At 42.5% G+C, this 20,037-nt stretch overlaps 1 protein-coding gene across 1 annotated transcript in view; it reads left to right on the forward strand.

Annotated features, from left to right (window-relative positions):
* Nucleotides 1-320: 320 nt before the first annotated feature.
* Nucleotides 321-20,037, forward strand: part of GRID1 (glutamate ionotropic receptor delta type subunit 1) — a 480,002-nt gene continuing 460,285 nt past the window's right edge. The window contains exons 1-2 of the mRNA XM_059477042.1: nt 321-546; nt 2,576-2,731. Of these exons, the coding sequence (XP_059333025.1) occupies nt 468-546; nt 2,576-2,731 (235 nt within the window). The 5' untranslated portion in view covers nt 321-467. The remainder of the gene's footprint in view (nt 547-2,575; nt 2,732-20,037) is intronic.

A 20,037-nucleotide genomic window follows, 5' to 3' on the forward strand; every position in this document is an offset into this window, starting at 1 on the left:
GGCCCGTGCGCCCCGCTGCCCGCCCGCCGCGCCGTGCCCCGGCGGCACCGAGCGCCGAGGCTCCGCAGTCACGTGGCGCGAGGGGCGGGCGGCGGCGGCGGGGGGGCCGCTCCGCAGTTCGCGGTCTGCCGGCGCCCCGGCACACACCGAGCGCTGGAGGCTCCGCCGCGCCGCCTGCCAACCCGGGATCTACCTCCGTGATTTTCTAACCCCGTTTTTTTTTTTGGTTTTTTTTTTGTTTTTTTTTTTTTTTTTAATTTTTTCCTCCCCCATCACCCGTTTTCCTCAATCTTGGATAATTCTTGGGGTGCTGGGGGATTTTGGGATTTTTTTCTAAGAGGGGGGTGCCTGGGCATCTCCCCCCCGCGCCCGCTGCCTTGGTCCACCTGCCCTTGCGCCTTTTTTTTTTTTCTTTCCCCCTGTCTCTCCACCAAACCCGGGCTGATGTGCTGTGCGAGAGGCTGGAAATGGAAGTGTTGATGCTCTGGCTTTTCCCCTGGATATTTCAGTGCGTTTCGGTGCGGGCGGACTCCATCATCCACATTGGTAAGAGAGGGAGCGGGGGGGTTGGAGAGGGACGCGGTAGATAAATAAATATATAAAGGAAGCGTCTCGTTTAGCCGCGATAATGTCACTGGCAGCGGTGGAACCCAACTCCGCGGAGAGACAGGAGGACGGATGCGAGGAAGGCAGCTGTATTCTGCCCGCGGTTGTAAAGTTAGGGCCGAAATGCCGCCTGTGCGCCGGGCAGGGGACCCGCCGGGGCCGCCGCTGCGGTCTCCCATGTGGCTGGGGAGTCTGTGCTTGGACCTGTTTGCGTGGAAAGGCTTTCTTCCCCCCCACCCCCCGCCTCCTCGCCACCGAAAACAAACAACCGCCCCCATCACCCGAGCATAATCTGAACGTGCTCGCAGGGAAAACTTTCGGGGAGATAATCCCCTGGTTTCCATCCCCTGCCGTAGCAGGTGTCAGCCAAGGCGGAATGCGGGGGGCGGAGGGGGGAACTTGGCTGGGAAGGGGTTAGAAAGGCGAGCTTTGCAGCGGCTCTGTGTGTGTGCGTGTGTGTGTGTCTATGCGCGCAACTGTTGTGGTTTGAATAAGATCTCATTAAAGCCCCTGGGCAGCAAGAAGGCTGGATCAGTGGGAGGAAGAGAGGGATGAATAAGAGGCAAAGGAAAGGCTGATGTGAACTTTTATGGCTTCTGGGAGCAAGGCACGGTGATGTCCGCGGGAAGCCTGGCAAGCAAAAGCGAGGCTCTGCAGTCACCTTTTGGCTGGTGTTGAAAGGTACCAGCAGGAACGAAAATGAGGATGTTTAGGGGCGGAGAGGGGGGAGAGAATCACTTGTAGAGGATGATAGAGGAGGAAACGGGAGTATGTCCGGGAAATGAAAAGCAGTAATTCCCACCAGTCTTTCGGGGAGGATGGGAGATCAGAAGAAGGAGGGGGCCGGGGTAGGAGCCATCCTGGCGAGGAGAGGCTCCACGGATACGGGAAGAAAGTCCCGTGTGGACCCGAGGCAGGGAAGGGGAGAAGGGGACCGGCCCTGTAACAAGTTTCCCGGCACGGACGGCTCCGGGGCCGGTGGGAAGGAGGCTCCGGTCGTCGGCGCTCGCCTCCAGAGCCTGGGGGCGCAGCCAAGGCAAACAGCATTGCGGAGCCATTAAGGAGACGGGGTCAGCCCTGACCGCAGCGGAGGACTCCTAAGCAGGGGCAGGACCCCCACGGCACCGGGGCCAGCGCCGCGGGGAGGAAGGGAGGCGGCAGGGCTGGGGTAGAAGGGTGGGTGAAGGAACCTCCACGGGTCTCTCTCTCAGCCCTGCTTCTCTTGCGCGTGGACCGTGTCACCTCGGCTTCTCCCCGCACGAACTTCAGCCGGAGTGGTGTTTGCTAACTAAGTGCTGGGCAGGAGCGGGGAGCTGCTGTGTGCAGAGCTGGGACGCACACGGGCAGTGCACGGAGGCTCAAGCCACAGGCACGCACGGTGTGAATCAGCAGGACTTTTCCAGGCTGGGGAATAATGTTTTTTGCTTGTTTTGTTGCCAGCTCTAAAGATCTCCCAGCGCCGCGTAGAGCAGGGCAGTAAGCCTGGCGTGGGCACACACACGCTCCGCGGAGAGGGATTTTATGTAACACACATCGCCAGATGTTTTCACGTTAACTGCATAAACAGGACAGTGAAATTAAAGCTTCCAGGTTACTGGACACAAATCCCGGCTTCACGTTCGTGTGTGCTTCTAAGCCTCAATAAAACCGCGGCCGGAAAGGCAGCATCCCAGGGACAGGCAAGCAGCGAGCAAAAAGTTGGTGGAGTTTCCAAGCCTGCTCCCTTTCCCGTCACTGGTGGAGCAAGTCCATCACCCCGCCGTGCTTGGTTCAGGGCTCCGTAATTTGCCGTGGAGCAGAAGTGACCGGGAGGAACGCTGCGCTGCCCCGTGCCCGGGACGAGGCCGCCCACGTGTGTGGCCCGGCCCCACCCGGTGCCGTGCGAGCCGGCTTGAGCCCTGCACTGCCCAGAGGGGAGTGGGGGTCCTGGGCAAGCCCTCCTCACCCTCTGCCGCCTTCCTCCCCTCAGGTGCCATTTTCGAAGGCAATGCTGCCAAGGACGATGAAGTGTTCAAGCAGGCGGTGTCGGATCTGAACCTCAATGACGACATCCTCCAGAGCGAGAAAATCACTTACTCCATCAAGCTCATAGAGGCCAACAATCCCTTCCATGCGGTGCAGGAAGGTGAGCGCCTCGGGCGGCACCCACGGCGCGGGGGGCTTGGGTACGCGGACGGGACGGGGCTGAGGGAGGATCGTCCCATCGGCGGGGAGGGGCCGCCGGTGACAGCCCGGACCTGCCCTGGCGCTCGGCTGGAAACTTTTCTTCGGTCGGGGGTTGGCGCTGTCTTACAAGGAAAGGGGAGGGACGGCGCGGTGCGGCGGCGGCGCCGTGCCCAGCCCAGCCCAGCCCGGCCGTGCGCGCAGGGTGCCTGGGCCGGGGCGGCAGCCGCGCTGCGCAGGGACGGCCGGGCAGGGCTGGGCAGCGATCCTGGCTCCCCACTGCCGAGGGCAGGCAGGGCCACGTCGCACCGCTGTCCCCGTGCTGCCAGCGCGGCCACGCGTTGGGACCGGGCACGGGAAGGGTCCCGCCCGCAGGGAGGGAGGCGGTGATGCGGCACCGAGGGGCCGGCCAAGGGGTCTGACTCCGGCCGGAGCGGCCGCGGAAGGTGCGGGCACACACCGGCATCTCTCCCCGAGCATCCAGGGAGGCAGGGCCGGGGCGGCAGTGTGAGCATGGAGCTCCCTCGGGGGGCCGGGCAGGGGGTGAGGGAGCCGGCTGAAAGCCTTCCCAGAGTTTGCAAGAGCTGAAAAGTAGCTCCATTGGTAAATAATTCCAATTAGATTTTAAATTTTTCTCTTTTTTTTTTTTTTTTTTTTTTTTTTTTTTGCAAAAGGGAAACGTTTAAATTAATCAGCTTGCCTTTACAAATAAGACTTTAAAAAGATATTATTTGTAATTTAATGAAGCGAAGGTTAATTATGGCCTAGGTTATTTAAGAAGCTGTATTTTTCAGTAGTAATTATTCTAGAAACAGAAAGCTATTTATATACCCAGACTAGAATATTTAAAAAATGATTCATCACCAGCCTTACCCTTAGTTTTACAGAGCAGAGCGAATCTTTCCCGGTATGAAGATTTGCATTAATCCATATGTATTTATGTCTAAATTGTGTACATGTAAATTATGGCTACAAAATTATACCAAATGTTAATTTTCATGAACTCTGAGCAATTTCTTATGCTCGCTCTTTTCCTCAGAGTAGGTGCTAGTTAATATTATCCAGAGAAACAGCAATATATCTATTTCCAAGGGCCTCATCCTACTGACAGTAAGATTCCTTCAGCTGCTCTGAAAACTTAGCAAGGTGCTATGAAAAAAAATCTTTATTAAAATGGGAAGAAGAGGACTTGAAAGCAAAACTTCACCCACATATTCAAACACCAGAGGAAACCAAAAATCTCTAAATACTGGTGGGTTGATTTATTGGCAAAGAATAACTGAACAATTGGATCTTCTTACATTTGCGAAAACTCAGTGTCCTATATTGGAGCTTATTCATATTCATGGAAGTGACAGTAGTTGGCTGGCTGAACAATAGCTTTCAACAATGTCTCTTCTCAGAAGTAAAACTGTATGAAACCATTTTGAATGCCCGGCGATCTGAGCTGGCAGTCTGGTGGATGGGGTCCCTTTGCACAGTTTTGTTAAAAGCAGGAAAGCATGACCTCGTGGAGGATTCTTCTTGGTCTAGTAATACTTTTTAAAAATTGAGTTATTTGCTAACCTCAAAGGTTGGGGTTACATTTATGAGGACTACAATAAAAATAAATTATCTTTGTTGAGTTTCCATGCTGCATCCACAGAAAAGGGCCTGGTCAGATTTTCAGCCATTTTGTTACAGGTGCTTTGTGCTACCTGAATATATGTAAATAAAGATGTTTTCTACTGTCCCTTCCAAGATGCTCTTTCACTGCCCATTGTAGTTTGAATTGTGCTTTGATGAACTGATAGCACGCTGGAGAATTAAGTAGTTGATGATTCTTCACTATTCCAAAAAGAACTTGTTCTCTATCACTGCTTCAATAAGGCACATCAAGGTGTTTTCTTTTGGGAGTATTGTGGAATGATCCTTTATGCAAGTAAAAGCTTGCCACAGTGGGAGGCCTAAGAAAAATGTCTGACTCTGCTCACTTTCCTGGCTTGCTTTGTTGGTTCAGGTCAGGTCTTTTGTTTGTTTTTTTTTTTTTTTTTTTTTTTTTCAGGTTTAATTTCCTACCTTTGAAATTGTCATCCATGTGGGCAGAGTAATCCATGGGGCGTGCAAGTTGCTGGTCTGTTCTTACTGAGCAGTGTCTCATTGACCAGTGTTACTTGATGTTGTTCTGATTATTCAAAATCTCATTGTATCTCACTGTTTGGATATCCTGCTCATTTTAGCAAAATACTGCGTGTAGTAGTCAGAACAACCTGGAGCAAATCTGCTGCCCAGACTGCTCACAGAATCTTCCTGCCACTACATAAAACGCCCTGACATCCACATTATTCTTCTGCAGCATCTTCCCAAGCAGTGGCATGGAAATCAATGTTGCAAACCTTAGCTTCACAGGGATGGAACTTTTTTTACAAGTGAAAACCAGTTTGGAATAAAAATAGACCATTGTCTATCACCACCAGAATAGTTCATGCAAGGAAACCAATCAAATACTGTTTTTATTTGAAGTGTCTTTTGCACAGTCCTGTAAGATGACATTGTAAGTTATCCTTAAGTCCTTTTAAAAGACAACTTTAAAGAGAGAACTTTATTTCAATGATATTGTGCTGGTAGAATTACAGAAAGTCATCATTCCACATAACAATGTCTATTACACAATGATGAAACTTTAATTACTGACAGAGATAGTTCTAGCATGTGTTTGTCCTGGCATTTACTGTGCAGTTGGAGAACATCTGCATGAGTAGGAAGCACAGAAGAGTAGTACCAGCAGGGTTTTCTTAGAGGAGCAATGCATTCACAGAACTAAAGGCCAAACAAAAGAGTAGTTTTCAGTGCTGGATGTGCTGAGATGTATTGCTAGATTTTGGGGAAAAATAAAAAAAAAACTCTAGGGACTTTGCTATAGTGAGATAAGGGAGCTATAGTGATAGTCTCTGGTGACTGAAATCGGTAAATAAAATTGAGATACTTTTTCTTCAAAGACTTGGTGGACACTCATGTTAACGGTGTGTCAGGTACCAGAGAACTACAATTAACAAAAAGTATAAATTTTGTTTCCTTCTTTGTCTTTCATTTCAATGTGTATTGCATAAACAAGATCCTGTTGTGCTGATGAGTAATGAGATTGTTTTGGTCCCATCAAGCTCATTCTATAAACAAAGTGCAGCACATGGGTGAAAGGCACTCCAGTGGCAAGGGATGAAACAGTAAAGAATGAACAGACCCTGGTGTATGCATAAAATAGGCCTTGTTTTGTCTGCCCTTGCAAGCAGTCGTTGCATTTGGTAGAATATTGCTTTTATGTATGTGGCAATTACTTGAGGGAAAAATTGTTTTTCACTGACTGTTACGGGAGGAAATATACATGGGGAATCATTGTTCTTTTCATGTGATTTAGAGAAATAAGCTCAAACCACAAACGTAAAGTTAAACTAGATTCTTGCTTCCAAAAGAGTTATGTGCTCAGTTTCAGTTAAGTGATTGCAGTGTGAGCTGGTTTTTGTGTGGCCTCTATTTAAACTAGTGCTGTAGTAACCTTTTTGTGATTCAAGGATTCAAATAGGCTCAAAGCTACTTTTTAAGCTTTCTGTTCAAATTGAGATTTCTGAGCCTGTCATTGGTGCTCAGAAGGGACTGTGTGCATGATGTACAGATGGCAAACAGGTTTGTGGATGGGCTTGAAAATTTGATGGCATGTTTAGACTAAAAAACCCAAACAAAACTGACCTGCAAGTTTTTAAAATGGTGTTTTCAAAGCATTGCTGCTTTCATAGTTAGCTGTAGGTCAAAACTGGGACATGAGAAAGCTAATACTTGCCATTCGTAGCACCCTTAGGAGAAAGGATCCAAAGGAACTTGTTAGTCAGAAACTGCAAAACTTTAAACCCCTTTTTCTCAGTGGATGATGCTTACACATCTATGGAGCTTTCCTGGAGCTGAAACTTGCTGTTCTCTCTGCATAGCAATTTCAAATGAATTGTTTCTAATTTGAGACGCCTTGTATGTGTGCTTGTTGTTGTTAAAATGCTGTCAGTTCAGGAAACCAGAACAAATTTGGAAAATCAAAATGTGATTTGAGTGCAAGAATGGTGTTCCATAAATGGATTTATTGTCAGTCCCATACACAGTGCTGTGGTTTCAGAGCAACTCAGAGCTGCTGAGTTTTTGGGTGTCTGTGCTGTATACCATTGAGTGAATGTGATCTGTTATCATAGTCTGTAGCACTTGGTAATGATATATACTTGACATAAAATAGAATAGACAGAATAGACCATTGGAAGTGACCTACAACAATATCTAGTCTAGCTGCCTGAATAATTCAAGGCAGACCAAAAGTTCAGGCGTGTTGTTAAGAGCAATGTCCAAATCCCTCAACCACTGACAGGCTTGTGGCATTGAGCACCTCTCTGGAAAGGCTGTTCCAGTGTCTGGCCACCCTTGCAGTAAGGAAATGTTTCCTTGTGTCCAGTTGAAAGCTCCCATGACACAGCTTTGAGCCATTCCCACACATCACGTCACTGGATCTCAGGGAGAATAGATCAGCACATGGCTCTTGATCTCTCTTGTCTCAGCACATATATTTAATGTTACAACCACAGTTGCTGTCTACAGTTTTATTTGTTGGGAAGGTGTAAGCTGATCAAATAAGATGAAATACAGATCTGGAGAACCAGATTCAGCAGCTCCATTGCTGTTTACATTTATTTGTGAAATACTGCACGTACAAATTAATAGGGTTTTTATAATTATCATTATGTATTTTTTTTAATTAAAAAAAAATAACCCCAAACCCCAAAAATTAATTGATTTGACCGCTCTGGCTCGGGGAATTGGGTGCATAGGTAGGACCTATAGGCTGTACCTAGATTTTTAAAGTAAAGCATTAGAAAAAAATCTCATCTGCCAGAATTGCAAAGGATTGGTTTATATCGATGTACTGTCAGTTTTTCTCCAGTGTTTTCTCTTGAGTCTTTCACTGTCAAATAACTTTACCTTTATCTACTCTTCTTCCAAGCTTGAACACAGATTTCAGACTCTTTTCATTGGGGTGCAAGCTCTTGTTTGGAAGTTTTGACAGGTGCACTCCTAACTCTCTGGAAAGCAAATACTGTTACATACCTTTTTCCTCAGTTTAATACCAACTTTCAGCAGTTCTAGAAGCCAACCAGAAAGTGTAGGTCGGGGGTCCCACCTGTGGTCAGAGAGGCCTTGCTGTGCAATGACACCTTTTTTTATGCTGTTTCTCTGCATTTAAAAGCTGTTGCTCAGTGGGGTGAATGGGTTTAACAGTTTTACCTCCTTGGGCCCTCTGAGGTCAGACCTTGACTTGTTAAGGACTGCCACAGTGAAGATATCTGTGACGCTGTCATCTCATTGTGCTTGTGTTTTTATGCTCTACAGTTGTATTTCTTAGTGTAATATAAGCAAGAGTGTTTTCAGAGCTAACGAAAACAGCTAATTAAAATGTCCATCTCCTGATATTCTTGTGCTGTTGATATGTTGAAAGCAGGGACGTGCATAGGAAGGAAGCTGATTGCCCATGAGGGAGTCCCTTTGGTGCTGAGGATGAAGGCAGGCTACGCTCTATGGGCCAATATCTATATCCCCTTTTGTTTTGTTGGGTCATCCCTCTTGCTGTTTGTTACTTGGTAGCCAACAGCTGTTCTGTTCTGGTCACAGTTCAACTGTGGGTGCAGAGTATTTGGTACTTCTGGGAGGACTCCCACTCCAGCACGCCCCTGGTGCAGTTTGGGTGTTTTTACAGGCTGTACCAGGGTTAGTTCCACCCCAGCCATGTGCTTTCCTTTGCAGAGGCTCCTGTCAGTTCATGCTGGGGCTGGGCTGCCCAGAGCTTGGTGTGACACAGTGTCACACAGCCCTGCTGCAGGCACTCAGGGGAACAAGGATGTGTCACGGCTGAGCATCCCCAGGGAGCAAGAGGCTTTCTGTGGAAAAGAAAGTGTGCCTGCAGTGTAGATGGGACCTGATTGGAGCACCAGTCCTGCCCCAGCTTGGTGGAGTCTGGGGGTGGAGAGGAGGCCACAAGAGGCATCTCAGTCCCTGCCTGCTGTAGGATGACAGGGTATGCCTTATTATTTTCATGCTTTGCAGTTAAAAGACTTTTAAAAGAGGTTTGAAAGAGGATTTTATTTCCTCCATCTGCAGAGAAGGTTAAGTGCATTTCTTCTTTCTTCTAATTGCAGACTTGCTAATACTTTTATTTCCATGTAAGGTGTGGGTGACCCATCTATTTTGAAGGTCTCATATAGAAAATTAGCTGCAGGTTAGGCTACAGTGCTTTTTCAGTATGTAATGGTCTTTCCCACTGATCCTGCTGCTGATCCTGCTCATTTACCAAGGAGCTGCAGTTGGGTTTCTTATTCTGGGATTTCATTATGGAAAATAGGCTACTCGTTAACTGGTGTACTAGAAATTATCCCAAAAGATCAGGAATAAGCAGTGTTCATAAAAATGTTAGGGAACGTGTTTCAGGGTTAAAGATTTTCTTTGTGTTTTGCTTATTTATTATTTTTAGAGAAAATAATTTTCTGAGCACTTTGTTTGCCTGTGGCAGCTGTTCTCAGTCATTAATGTGGAGGAGGATCTGTAAAAGTGAAATGAGTACACAAAACCTCCTCAGCCTGATCTAGTTAAAATAATGGCTCAAGAACAGGATCCTGAACTGTGAAATACAATCTGGATATATGCATATACATGCTTGCCCATATACTCTGTACAAATAATTTAATTGCTAGACTTACTGTAATGTGTCCAGCAGGGAATATGCCTTGAGCCTTTCTGTGTTCAGTCTTCTAGCTACAGATGATTAGGGGATTGACTATCTAAGTATTACATTTTAAATTATGTCTTTATACTTGCTGAATGAGATGAATTTAATATTTTGATGTGATTTATCATGCTGAGGTTGAGCCATACAGTGAAAGTAGTTAAAGCTGCACGTTCTTTGAATAGAAGGGATGTCATATTTATTAAAACTGTTTGTGGCTTACCACAGTTGTTTACTGGAAGGAAAACAAAACAAAGCCTCAAAGCCAAGTTATACAGCTATAATAGTGCCCAGCTGTAAGACTATAGCACACCAAGACTGTAGCTGAAACAGTTACTTCAGATTTTACTTTTTGTCCTTTCAGAGCAGCCAGTCTTTTTAGGCAAAAATCAAAATGTTTCTCATACTTTTATTCATAATAAATTTCCTCTGAGGGGAATTCCTGCTGTGTCTTTATTTGTCGCTGTCAACTTGTGCTTTTGTGCTTAGAGGTGTTTTTTCAACTTGCCCCTCAGAAAAAATATTACTTAGATTGTTGGAATCATGCTGCTGTGTGAGTCTTGTAATTGTAGGAAATATACCTTTTTTTTTTTTAACCAGCAAATGTGTGTGTTTTTCTGGAAGTGACCTGCTAGAATAAAATTGATTCACAGGTCTTTTTTTTTTTTTCTTGGCAAGACATTTTTCCATAATTTTCAAGTATTTGAGTTGAGGATTTTAAAAATGGTTTACATGTTCAATTTCACATTTTGGCACTTCTTTTATTTTGATGTCATACTACTTGCAGTGATTTTTCTTACACATGGAAATGCTGTGGGTCTTTTCCATTTGCAAATCTGTTGAAAGTGGTCAGGTTTCAGGGTGAGGAATGACATGTTTTATGCACAGGGCACATATGAGACTTCCTTACACAGAACTGTTGGGTCTGAGGTCGAAATCATTGGTGTCATCCTGAGAATCCTTTCCATTTCACTCTTCACTGAGGAACGAGAGCAGCTGATGCTCATTCTTAGTGCAGCTCTTTTCATATTAGGAATCTTGTCAAGGAAATGGAAGTGAGATTGTTAAGTAGTATAGAACATTTTGAGATACTCATTTTATATCATATGTACATCTGTAATAATTTCAAAGGCAGTTAATAATGATATGCTAATATGCCAGGTTTTCTTTCATTTACACAACTTTCAGGCAATAAATATCTGAAATGAGAACTATGTTGAAAGGCTTTCTTTTATGTTTTTCCTAATAGCTTGCATTTAATTATAATTTGGAGACTTGATTGCTGTGTTTGAAAAAGGGTTTGGGTTTGTGGGTTTGGAATGCTTTTTATAATCTGAAAATTTTGCCTTATCAGGAAGAAGCTGTCTGCACTAGCACAGCTTTTGTGAAGTTCCTTCATTCTGACCCTGCTGTGCCTGTCCATTTTCTCTCTTCTGCCTATTACATATTCATATATGCAGTAAGAATACTGGAAAGCACTAACAGCCAGTCCTTAAAGGTAGAAAGAACCAAGAGGCATTAATTTCAAGTGTTGTTTGGCTGCATTAAAACACACAGCAGGGTTTCTGCTGCTTGACCTTACTGAGAACTATTCCCTTAGCAACCTTTCATAGAGGGAGTAAAAGGACAGTAAGAAAACAATTTCTCCCCCATATAGTCAATAGAATAATATCTAAGAAATTAATTTCTCTCATATAAACACATGAATCTCAAGCCAAAAAGTCCCAGTGGGGCCAGGGACTCATTAAGTATTCTATTCCTCAGTCTAGTAATTTTATTCTCTGCTTTTTAATTTACTTATCTGAGTCTTAGAGATTTTAACTAGTAACATTGCTGATGGAATGCTTTCCATGTCCTCAAAATCTCATTGACAGTCTGGTTTGTTCTTATTTAGAAATTGAACAAAAGGATTTTCCATAGAACTGAATGTTTGTAAAGTTAATGAGAATTGTCTTTGTCAGTGGGTAAATGACCCTATTTATGCCATTACGTGATACTTAGGAAACACCAATTATTTGCTGCTTGATAATACTTCCAATAGAGAAATGGTGTAATGATCTAGAGCATTTCCATAGCCCTTTGTCTTCTTAACCTCTCTGCTCCTAGAGGTAAAACTTGGGATGGTGGAAGGAGGAGTAGGCTTATACTGAGAGTCTCTCAGCATCTTTGTGTATTTGCAAATCCTTTATTTTAAAACAATTTGTTTAAATTAAATTTTTCATTGATTTAAAAAATGCTTCATAACTTCCAAGTAAACTCTGATGTAAATTGAGCATTGTCTTGTGTAAAATATTAGCTGCATTCTAATTGAAATGACTGATGATTTTCCCATTTTCTGTCCTACTTGAAAATATTTTTGGAATGAGAAAAGTTATCTGAGAAGTTTAGAGAAAAAGAACTTAGGATGTGATGTCTTCAAGGGTCAAACCAGAGAGGGCTAGGGTGTTGAAGTGCACAAAAAATAAAAGGGAGCAACCCAATTATCTGCTTTATGTTTTGATTTTTTTTTAGTGAAACTTTCTCTTTTTTTTTTCTTTCCCTTCAGCTTGCTTTCGTGCTGTGGTTCATCAGTTATTGTGGAAGTAAAAGTGTGTTTGATATAGGTAGGATTTAGTGACCCAAACAGAAATAGGAAAAGCTTGTTCCTCCCCTAGTCTGAGCAAGCTGTTTGCACAGTATGGGTCTGGTTTTTAAAGAAACTGGAGAAGGGCAAGGGTGCCACATCTTAGATCAGTAGTCATTTTGCAAATAATCAGCCTGTGCAAGGCATTTGACTTTCCAACAGGAGAAAAGGAATTTTTGCTACAGGATGAAATGGGGAAAGCTACAGTGTAGCCGAAGTTGAGGTTGACAAACCTCAGCTTGTAGAAAGCCACTTGCCCAGGACAGCTGGACAGGAGCGTGCCCATATCTGGGTTAAAGCATTGTGCAGTCCACATGAAAAGTAATCTCATGTTGCAGGACTACATAACTTTTTTTTTCTCCTTTAAAAAACCCTATTTCTAAAGGCTTAATGCTTTGTTATGTGTTGAGGGCAGTTTACACTTTTGTGACCATGGTGTATCCTCTTTGCTTTTACACTGCTGTTTTGAAATATAATGTGACATCAGATGAAACTGAGAGTCCTCTGGGCAATGTAATTAGTGATACCTGATTCTTTTAGAATCAAATCCGCAAGCCTAGTTCTCAAAAGTGTCTTTGAGCAGACTTACTACTGTCTTTACTGTCTTTGAGTAGACTGTTTTTCAGTAACCCAGCATTTTTCTCAGGAGGTGTTTCTCTCTGTCGTCCATTTGGTTTCTTAGTGTTTTATTGCCAAGTCAGGGACTGTAGAGTTGCAGCTGGTATCTTTATGCCTGGAGTTCTTAACTAAAACTCCAGTTTCTCAAAAGCATCTAACTGAGGAGACTTTCCTGCCTGTGATTGCACTTTCCAGAGCCACTTCATCACTTTCAGCCATGCCCCATTTTGTATGAACAGCAGGTCCATCATTCTACCTGCTGGTGAGGTCTGTAAATGTAAATTTTCTCTTCAAATTCTGATGTCTTTTTTACCTGTCCTCTCTTGTTTGGCAGCATGGTGCTCCCCCCACACTTCCCTCTTCCCTGCCACTGCTCAATGCAATAGAATTTATGAACACGCTTTTCCTGATTTACTGGATTATTTTATTTCCACTGCATTTTAATCATCGTGATGACATCTGTTGGCAGCAGTACACAGATGCTTTGTCAGGGTATATGCTAAGGTTTGTAAATGCTTACTGTATCTGCATGACAAAACTAAGGTTTTGTCTTTTTCACTTACATTACAAGAAGTGGGATTGCATTATGGAAATGAAAAGTGTCTCTGGAAGACTTAGTGCCTTTCAGTGACCAACAAGTGAAACCTCTAAGTTTCATGTAGCTTCCTCTGTGTTACCTGCTGCAGTGAGCCTGGCATTACAGAATTAAGCCTCTCATCCTGCTTTCACTAATATGAAGGGTAATCTTCCTCTCTTTTAAAATATTTTTATTTTAGATTTTAACTTTTAACCTTTCCATTATAAGGAAATGGAGAACACACAGGGACAAGAAGCCAGAGCTGCTACCTCAAGGCATCTCTATAGCTCTACAGAATGGCATTATATCAGGAATGTAAAAAAGAAATTATAGCAGTGGTCAGTTGTATTTGCTATAGGGCATTCTGGCAATGCTAGTACCTAAATGGAGTCAGACTGAAATGGTAGTTTGGTCAAAAAGCACTTCCTAAAACTTTTGTGAACATGAGGCAGATTATGCATTGTCATAATTTCAAGGTGTTTGTGTTTTCTTTCTTGTGTTAATTACATTCAAAGAGGCGTTGCACTTTGTGCAGCTCAACATGAAGAAAATACTTGGTGGGTATGCAAGAAATATCTTGTTGCTCAAAGATGGGAGTTCATGTCCTGCATTCATGGTGGCACTGAGGCTCTAAAGTGGATTTTGGTAATGCTGATAACTGGTCTTTGTTGTTGCTGGCCTGCAGGGAGACTGTTTGTAATCTGGAGTCGTCTCCTGCCTTGAGAAGTGTGGGTGGTTGTGTTGAGTCAGTAGAAGTGGCACATCTAAAGGATGCTGTAAGAGGAAGGCTTGGAGCAGGATGTGTGTCATGTTTTCATGTTTTGGTTCTGAAATGTATTTTCTCAGAAGAATAAATGAATAAGCTGGAGAAAATGTGCTTTAAAATGATGCATTCTTTTGGGCTTGCAGGGGAGAAAAACTTATAGTCTGTAATTTGTGACAGACTTACAATGTAGAAAGTTGTGGGGTTTTTTGTTTTTGTTTCTGATTTTTTTTTTCCTTCCAGAAATAGTATTGCTAAATTGCCCAGGGGTGTAGTTTACCTCTGTATAAAACCTGTGCATGGAGTGTAAGTTACCTGTAAAATTCATACACTGTGAAATGCAGCAGAGGAGCCCAGAAAACTACTGAACAAGGCCCTGGAGAAAAATATGTATCTTACATACACACAACACTTTACCTGGCAAAATTCAACTTAAACTCAGTCACGAGGGGATCAAGGGACAGGCAGGAAAAGGTGTTAGCCTGGATTGCTCAGTTCACTTTCTGGGACAGTTAGGGGAACTGATAAGGTAAAATTGCTCTGTCTGAGGTTGGAGAAGAAATAGAAGGAGTTTCTCTGACTGCCAAACAGCACAGCAACAGTTGGAAAGGCTCTGCTGGCCCCAGTGCCCCTGAGAAGTCCCTTAAGGCAAATTGAGGGCTCTAATCTGTTTGCCATTTAAATCTGTACCCAGCTACTTTGTTGGTGAGGTGAACCAGACTTGGGGAATACAAATAAATATATAGATTTAAAAAGTTCTGTCATATCTCCATCTCTTCAGGGCTACTTTGAATGTATAATTTGAAAATATCTTGTCAGATTATCACATTAACTGGGAAATAGTCATATATCCTAGGGCCTTTGGCAAATGCACTTTGAAACTGAGAATTTTAAGAGGTGTATTTTCAAGATTTAGTGTGTTGTTGCAATGTTAATAAGTAGCTTGAGAACTGAGGAAAAACTTATGATAGTGTTGATAAGATGGAAGCTATCTGAGGAAGCTGGGCTACAGCTCAGATAGACATGCATGAGGGAAAATGAAATTTCTCCTCAAAAAAGGTCTGTAGATATGTAAACTTGGCAATTAAAAAAATATTTCTGGTGATGTTACATATATAAAAAGAAAAAGATTGGTTTTTTTAGCTTTTGGTCAGAAAGTTTTCTACCAGGTATTACAAAATCATTTTCCTTATGAAACCATACAGAGAGACAAATGAAGATGTAGTTTGATCTTGGTCTCATAAATTCCAATTTTACGAAGTTCTGTGAGTTTCTTCATGAGAGGTTGTTAATATGAAGTGTGCCTGTGAACTTTCCAAAAGATTGCTAAGTACTTTGTATCCATATTTGCAGATAATGGTTCATGTGGGAAAAGTTTGGCCATCAATGTAGTAGAGTGTTCACATGGCTTTAGAAAATTGTGTCTACAATTCAGTCATCTGAAATAATACTGAGATTGAAGTTAATGGTGGGAAATATTTGCTGACAGGGCTGGCCTCAAGGCATTCTTTTTCCTTCCTAAATGCTGATAAAATTCAATGAAATGTTCTGAAGTATATTGATGGTTGTCTCAAGATGGCTTAAAAAAGTATTATGCCATTCTCCTCATAATTATAGTCTCTTTTTGATGAGATTTTACAGGAAACTAATTTTATCTCTTTTTCTATAGAAAAGTATTTATATAGAAAGTAAACTTGTTGAGACTATTAGTTATTTCAATACAGGGAAAGGTCAAGTGATTTTCTGGATGCTGATCCTGGAATAAGTTTTAAATTGTGGAATTTTTACCTCTAACTCTTGTTGCTGGTGTATGAAAACAGTCAGGTGAGGAGAAATGGGAGTCCCAATAATTTTCCCAAGCTCTGATCTGTACAACACAGTTAGGAAGACAGAACTTTGTGACCTCTGTGTGTCTCCTTGGGATTGGAGTTCCTCTTTCCAGTGCCCACAAAGCATTATCAGATACTTCATGCCTGCTCCTGACACAAGAGGGGCCCAAAGAGGGACCTTCCTCCTGAAAGATAGCTTAAGGTGCTTGGTGGTCTTTAGCTTCAGTCCTTATTTACTTTTCCTGCCTTCTCACTGCTGGTATCCTTTGATCACCGAAGTACGAGAGGAAGTGATGAGATATTGGATAAATTAGCCTGGTGCACCTCTTGCTTAATTCTGTTATTACTCTGCAGCACTTGTTTAAATCAGAAGTGGGTTAAACAAGGTGTGGACTTCTGAAGAAATTTTTCTTCTCGGTGAGACAAGTAGGGAACAGCTGCTTAGTTCATTTTCACTCTCGGTGCTCTGTTGGATGTGATCCATCTCTCAGAGTTTTCTGAACTGTTTGACATGGAACAGTTGATATTGTTGGGGGTCAGTACAGCAGCCGGAATTTCATCTGCTCTGCTCTTGAGTTGTGTTGTGGTTCTGGCCTTTGGCCTCTTACTGTAGACTTTGGCCTGGCTGTAGGCCAGTTATTTTCAAGCTTTTCCCATTTCTGTACCTCTGGAAAACTTTCTGAGGTTATTGATCATTTCAGTCTACTGAAACTTGGTGATGTTGTTAGTTGTCAGTTTCTTTTTTTTTTTTTTTCTTCTTAATTGCCTGGTTTGTTCTGTGACCCACAGTTTGAAACCAGTTGTAGAAGATTTAGGAAATAGTCCTTGCTGTTCTCAGGACCTGTGTGTTACTGACTTGTTTATTATATTTTCCTGGGATTGCAGAGAATCGCAATCAGTGATCCCAATGGTCTTTCCAGGTTTGTCCCCCTGGTATGTAACATAAAGACAAAATTGTAGAAGGATTTAGGTTGAAACAGACCTTTAAGATTATTGCGTCCAACCATAAAATGACAGTCTGCTCAATGTCACTAACTTCATGCTTATGTTGATTTTCCTTAAATTAAATAATAATCTGTTAAGTTTTTTGTGGTAGTGAGGATTTCTCTTATCATTAGCTGACTACAAAGACTAGAATAATTGACTGGTGTTCTTGAATGATAAGCTTTTATCTGGGAGTTGATAAGCAGAGCAACAACCCCCTTGAGTTTGGCAGTCTTTTTTCTGTAGGGAAATACAATGTGAAGGAGGAGAACCCTGTCTTTGGAGGTATAAGCCTCAGAAATATAAAATAAAGATAAGAATTCAGGATGTTCTGACAACTATAAGCTCAGATACTGGCCTGTTTGCCAAGCATGACTGTTCCACTGTCATAATGCAGACTAGAATTCTTTAATAGCTGCACTCAGTGCTTGTAAACTAGTGAGTGATTATTTCATCTTCTGTTTATATCATTCATCAAAGCAGTCTGGGCTGACAAGGCCTGGAAAACTCTCAAGGATTTGCTGCTGTTAATGCAGCATACTACAATGGGACCTTTCTTGTACAACAATGTTGCTGAGTACTTTTAATACCACAGTCTCTATTGTCACTGACTCACTAAATCATAGGAGCTGCATGTTCCTCCCCCTCTGCCTCATTTGAACCGATTGCAGCAAATTCCCTCTGTATCTTGCATGCGAACATTTGAAGTTGATTATATTTGTTGCCATTGATAGCAAACAGTAGTTTGCTGCTTTTGTAAAAACTCAGACCATTTGCTTAAAATAGATAATAGAGAGAATTAGCTCTGTGATTATTTTGATGAATTTAACTGTTTTCAGACGTATAAATAAATCATTGTATTTGATTTGTTTTACTGCTCTAATTTATTGAATTTATTAGACGTTTCTTCAGCTTTCTTCAGTTCATAGAAGTTTAGTTTGAGAACCACAACTTTCTTTTTGTTCACAGAGATTTGAAAGCATAACTTTATAACCTTCACTAATGATGTGAACTTTTGCCAGGCTTGATTCTCAGCCATATTAGAGCTTAGGTTTTAGACCACACGTAACCTCATGGCAACTCTTTGTTTCTAAATAGTGCAAATCACTGTAACTTTTTACAAGCAGGCTCAGAATTTGTGTACAAAAGGGCTTTCCAGGCCCATATGTGTTTAGACCTGATCTGTGACTGAGGCAGTGTGAGTACAGTGAGCATGAACCACGTCCAGTCCTGGGGTTAATTCTACCCTGTCTGTAGCAGAGCTTGACTCAGTCATGGGAGTCTCCTGTGGGGATGCATTTCTTCTTTCTTTCCAGGTTAGCTTGGCTCTTCAACCTCAGTGAGTGTGTGTCTTATACAAGAGAACAACTCAACTGGTTTGTTGCTTATGCTTATTGCAGTCACTTGAAGTCTTTTGCAAGTATTTCTGAAAAGTTACACCCCTTTAACTCAGATACAAGTGCTCATCTCACAGGTGACAGTGTGCCCAGCTGTGCTGGCTGGAGACAACCAAGGCTCTGTCACTGGACTAACTGCTTCCAGCTGAGTCATGAGCCTCAGCAGGCTTGACTGACCTGTAAAGACTTGAAGTGCTTCATTCTAAGAGGAAAAACTGCAGTCTGATACATGCTGTTCAATATAGGCACAAAATAAAGACTATAGTGGGGGAAGTTATTTGTTCAAAATGGCTCTGTCAGCTCTACAAGAAATACGCAATAAATTCGCTTGACTGTCTTCATTAAACCCCAAAACATCTGTTGCAACACTTTTTATGGTAACTGAAGTAGGTATTATGTCTGACTGTAAAAGTTATAGATAACATAGCTTTAAAAATTTATTGCCTGTTTTACTAGTCATTGACAAATAATTTCTAAAAGGAGGCTTTACAGGGTCTGATCTGTGGAGTTCAGAGATTTGGGGTTGATAGTATCTAGGTCTTTCAAGGAGAGTCTGATTTGATGTCAGATGATTTTCCAAGCTTGTAGCCAACTATTGCTAAGAAATGAGGAAGAGCTAGTGAAGTATGGACAATGGGAGAAGGAAAACAGAGAAGTCCCTGCAGGGGTCTCCCAGGCCCTAATGTCAGCCATGCAGGTGAAACTTGGTATCCCATCTTTAAAATGTCTTTAAACTGTAACAAGAGAAAATCACCACACTGCATTTAATAATTTACTGTAACTTTAGGAAGTGAATCTGGAAACAAATATGTCAGGAGATAGGGCAGAGCTGGAGCTGCTGTTACTGGGTAGCGCAAGTCATACAGAAGAGTTCTGAACCTACTTTTTTTAATACACAAAAAATGTTATATGTAGCACAGAACATATTCCATGGTGGATTAGAGATCCATCATTAGTTTTTGAGCACTTTCAGTGGCAAAATGTCAAAAAAGTTCTTTGAAAAGGCATATAAGCAACTTTGCTCCTTTATCATACTTCTGAGAAAAATGTAAAACAGGAAATGCAAACAAAATTAACCCCCCTGTTTATAAAAAATTGATTCAATGAGATTTGTGAAAGAGAGGTTGGAAAAGTCCCTTATTTCATCTTTGGTATTTTGAAAGCTGAATAGAATGAAGTTTTTCTGTTACAGACTTCTTATTAAAAAATTATTCCTGCCTCAGAATGTATACTTTTTGGTGACAGTGATGTTTTCTGTTACCTCTGCTTATTCTCCTAAGCAAAATCCAAGGAAGCCCTTGCTGTCAGTACTGATTCTTCTTGTGGTAAGGAATATTTTTGGTCTGAAAACTAGGTAGCTAATCAGTCTTGGTCAGTGTCAGTAGACACACAGAACCACTGCCTTCTATAATTTCTTTTGTTTCATATAATGAGAATATTTTGGAGAAACCCCTAAGTTTCCAGGGAACTGTTAATTCTATAAGTGTACTTGGATATCTGACAACAAAGCCTTATTGTAATTTAGAAGACTTTGAAGCAAATGGAATTATTTCAGCCTGAGAGCTGTGGTAGGCTTTGCTGTCCTTGTCGTTGATGGTCACTGGTGCCAGGGCTCACTGAGGCACACCTGGAGCTGTCCTAGGGCTGCTGATGTGGCTTCTGTGCAGGCACCCTGTCAGGGAGAAGGGAAGGG

Source organism: Ammospiza nelsoni, chromosome 8, assembly GCF_027579445.1.
Source record: "Ammospiza nelsoni isolate bAmmNel1 chromosome 8, bAmmNel1.pri, whole genome shotgun sequence".
Classification (NCBI taxonomy): domain Eukaryota; kingdom Metazoa; phylum Chordata; class Aves; order Passeriformes; family Passerellidae; genus Ammospiza; species Ammospiza nelsoni.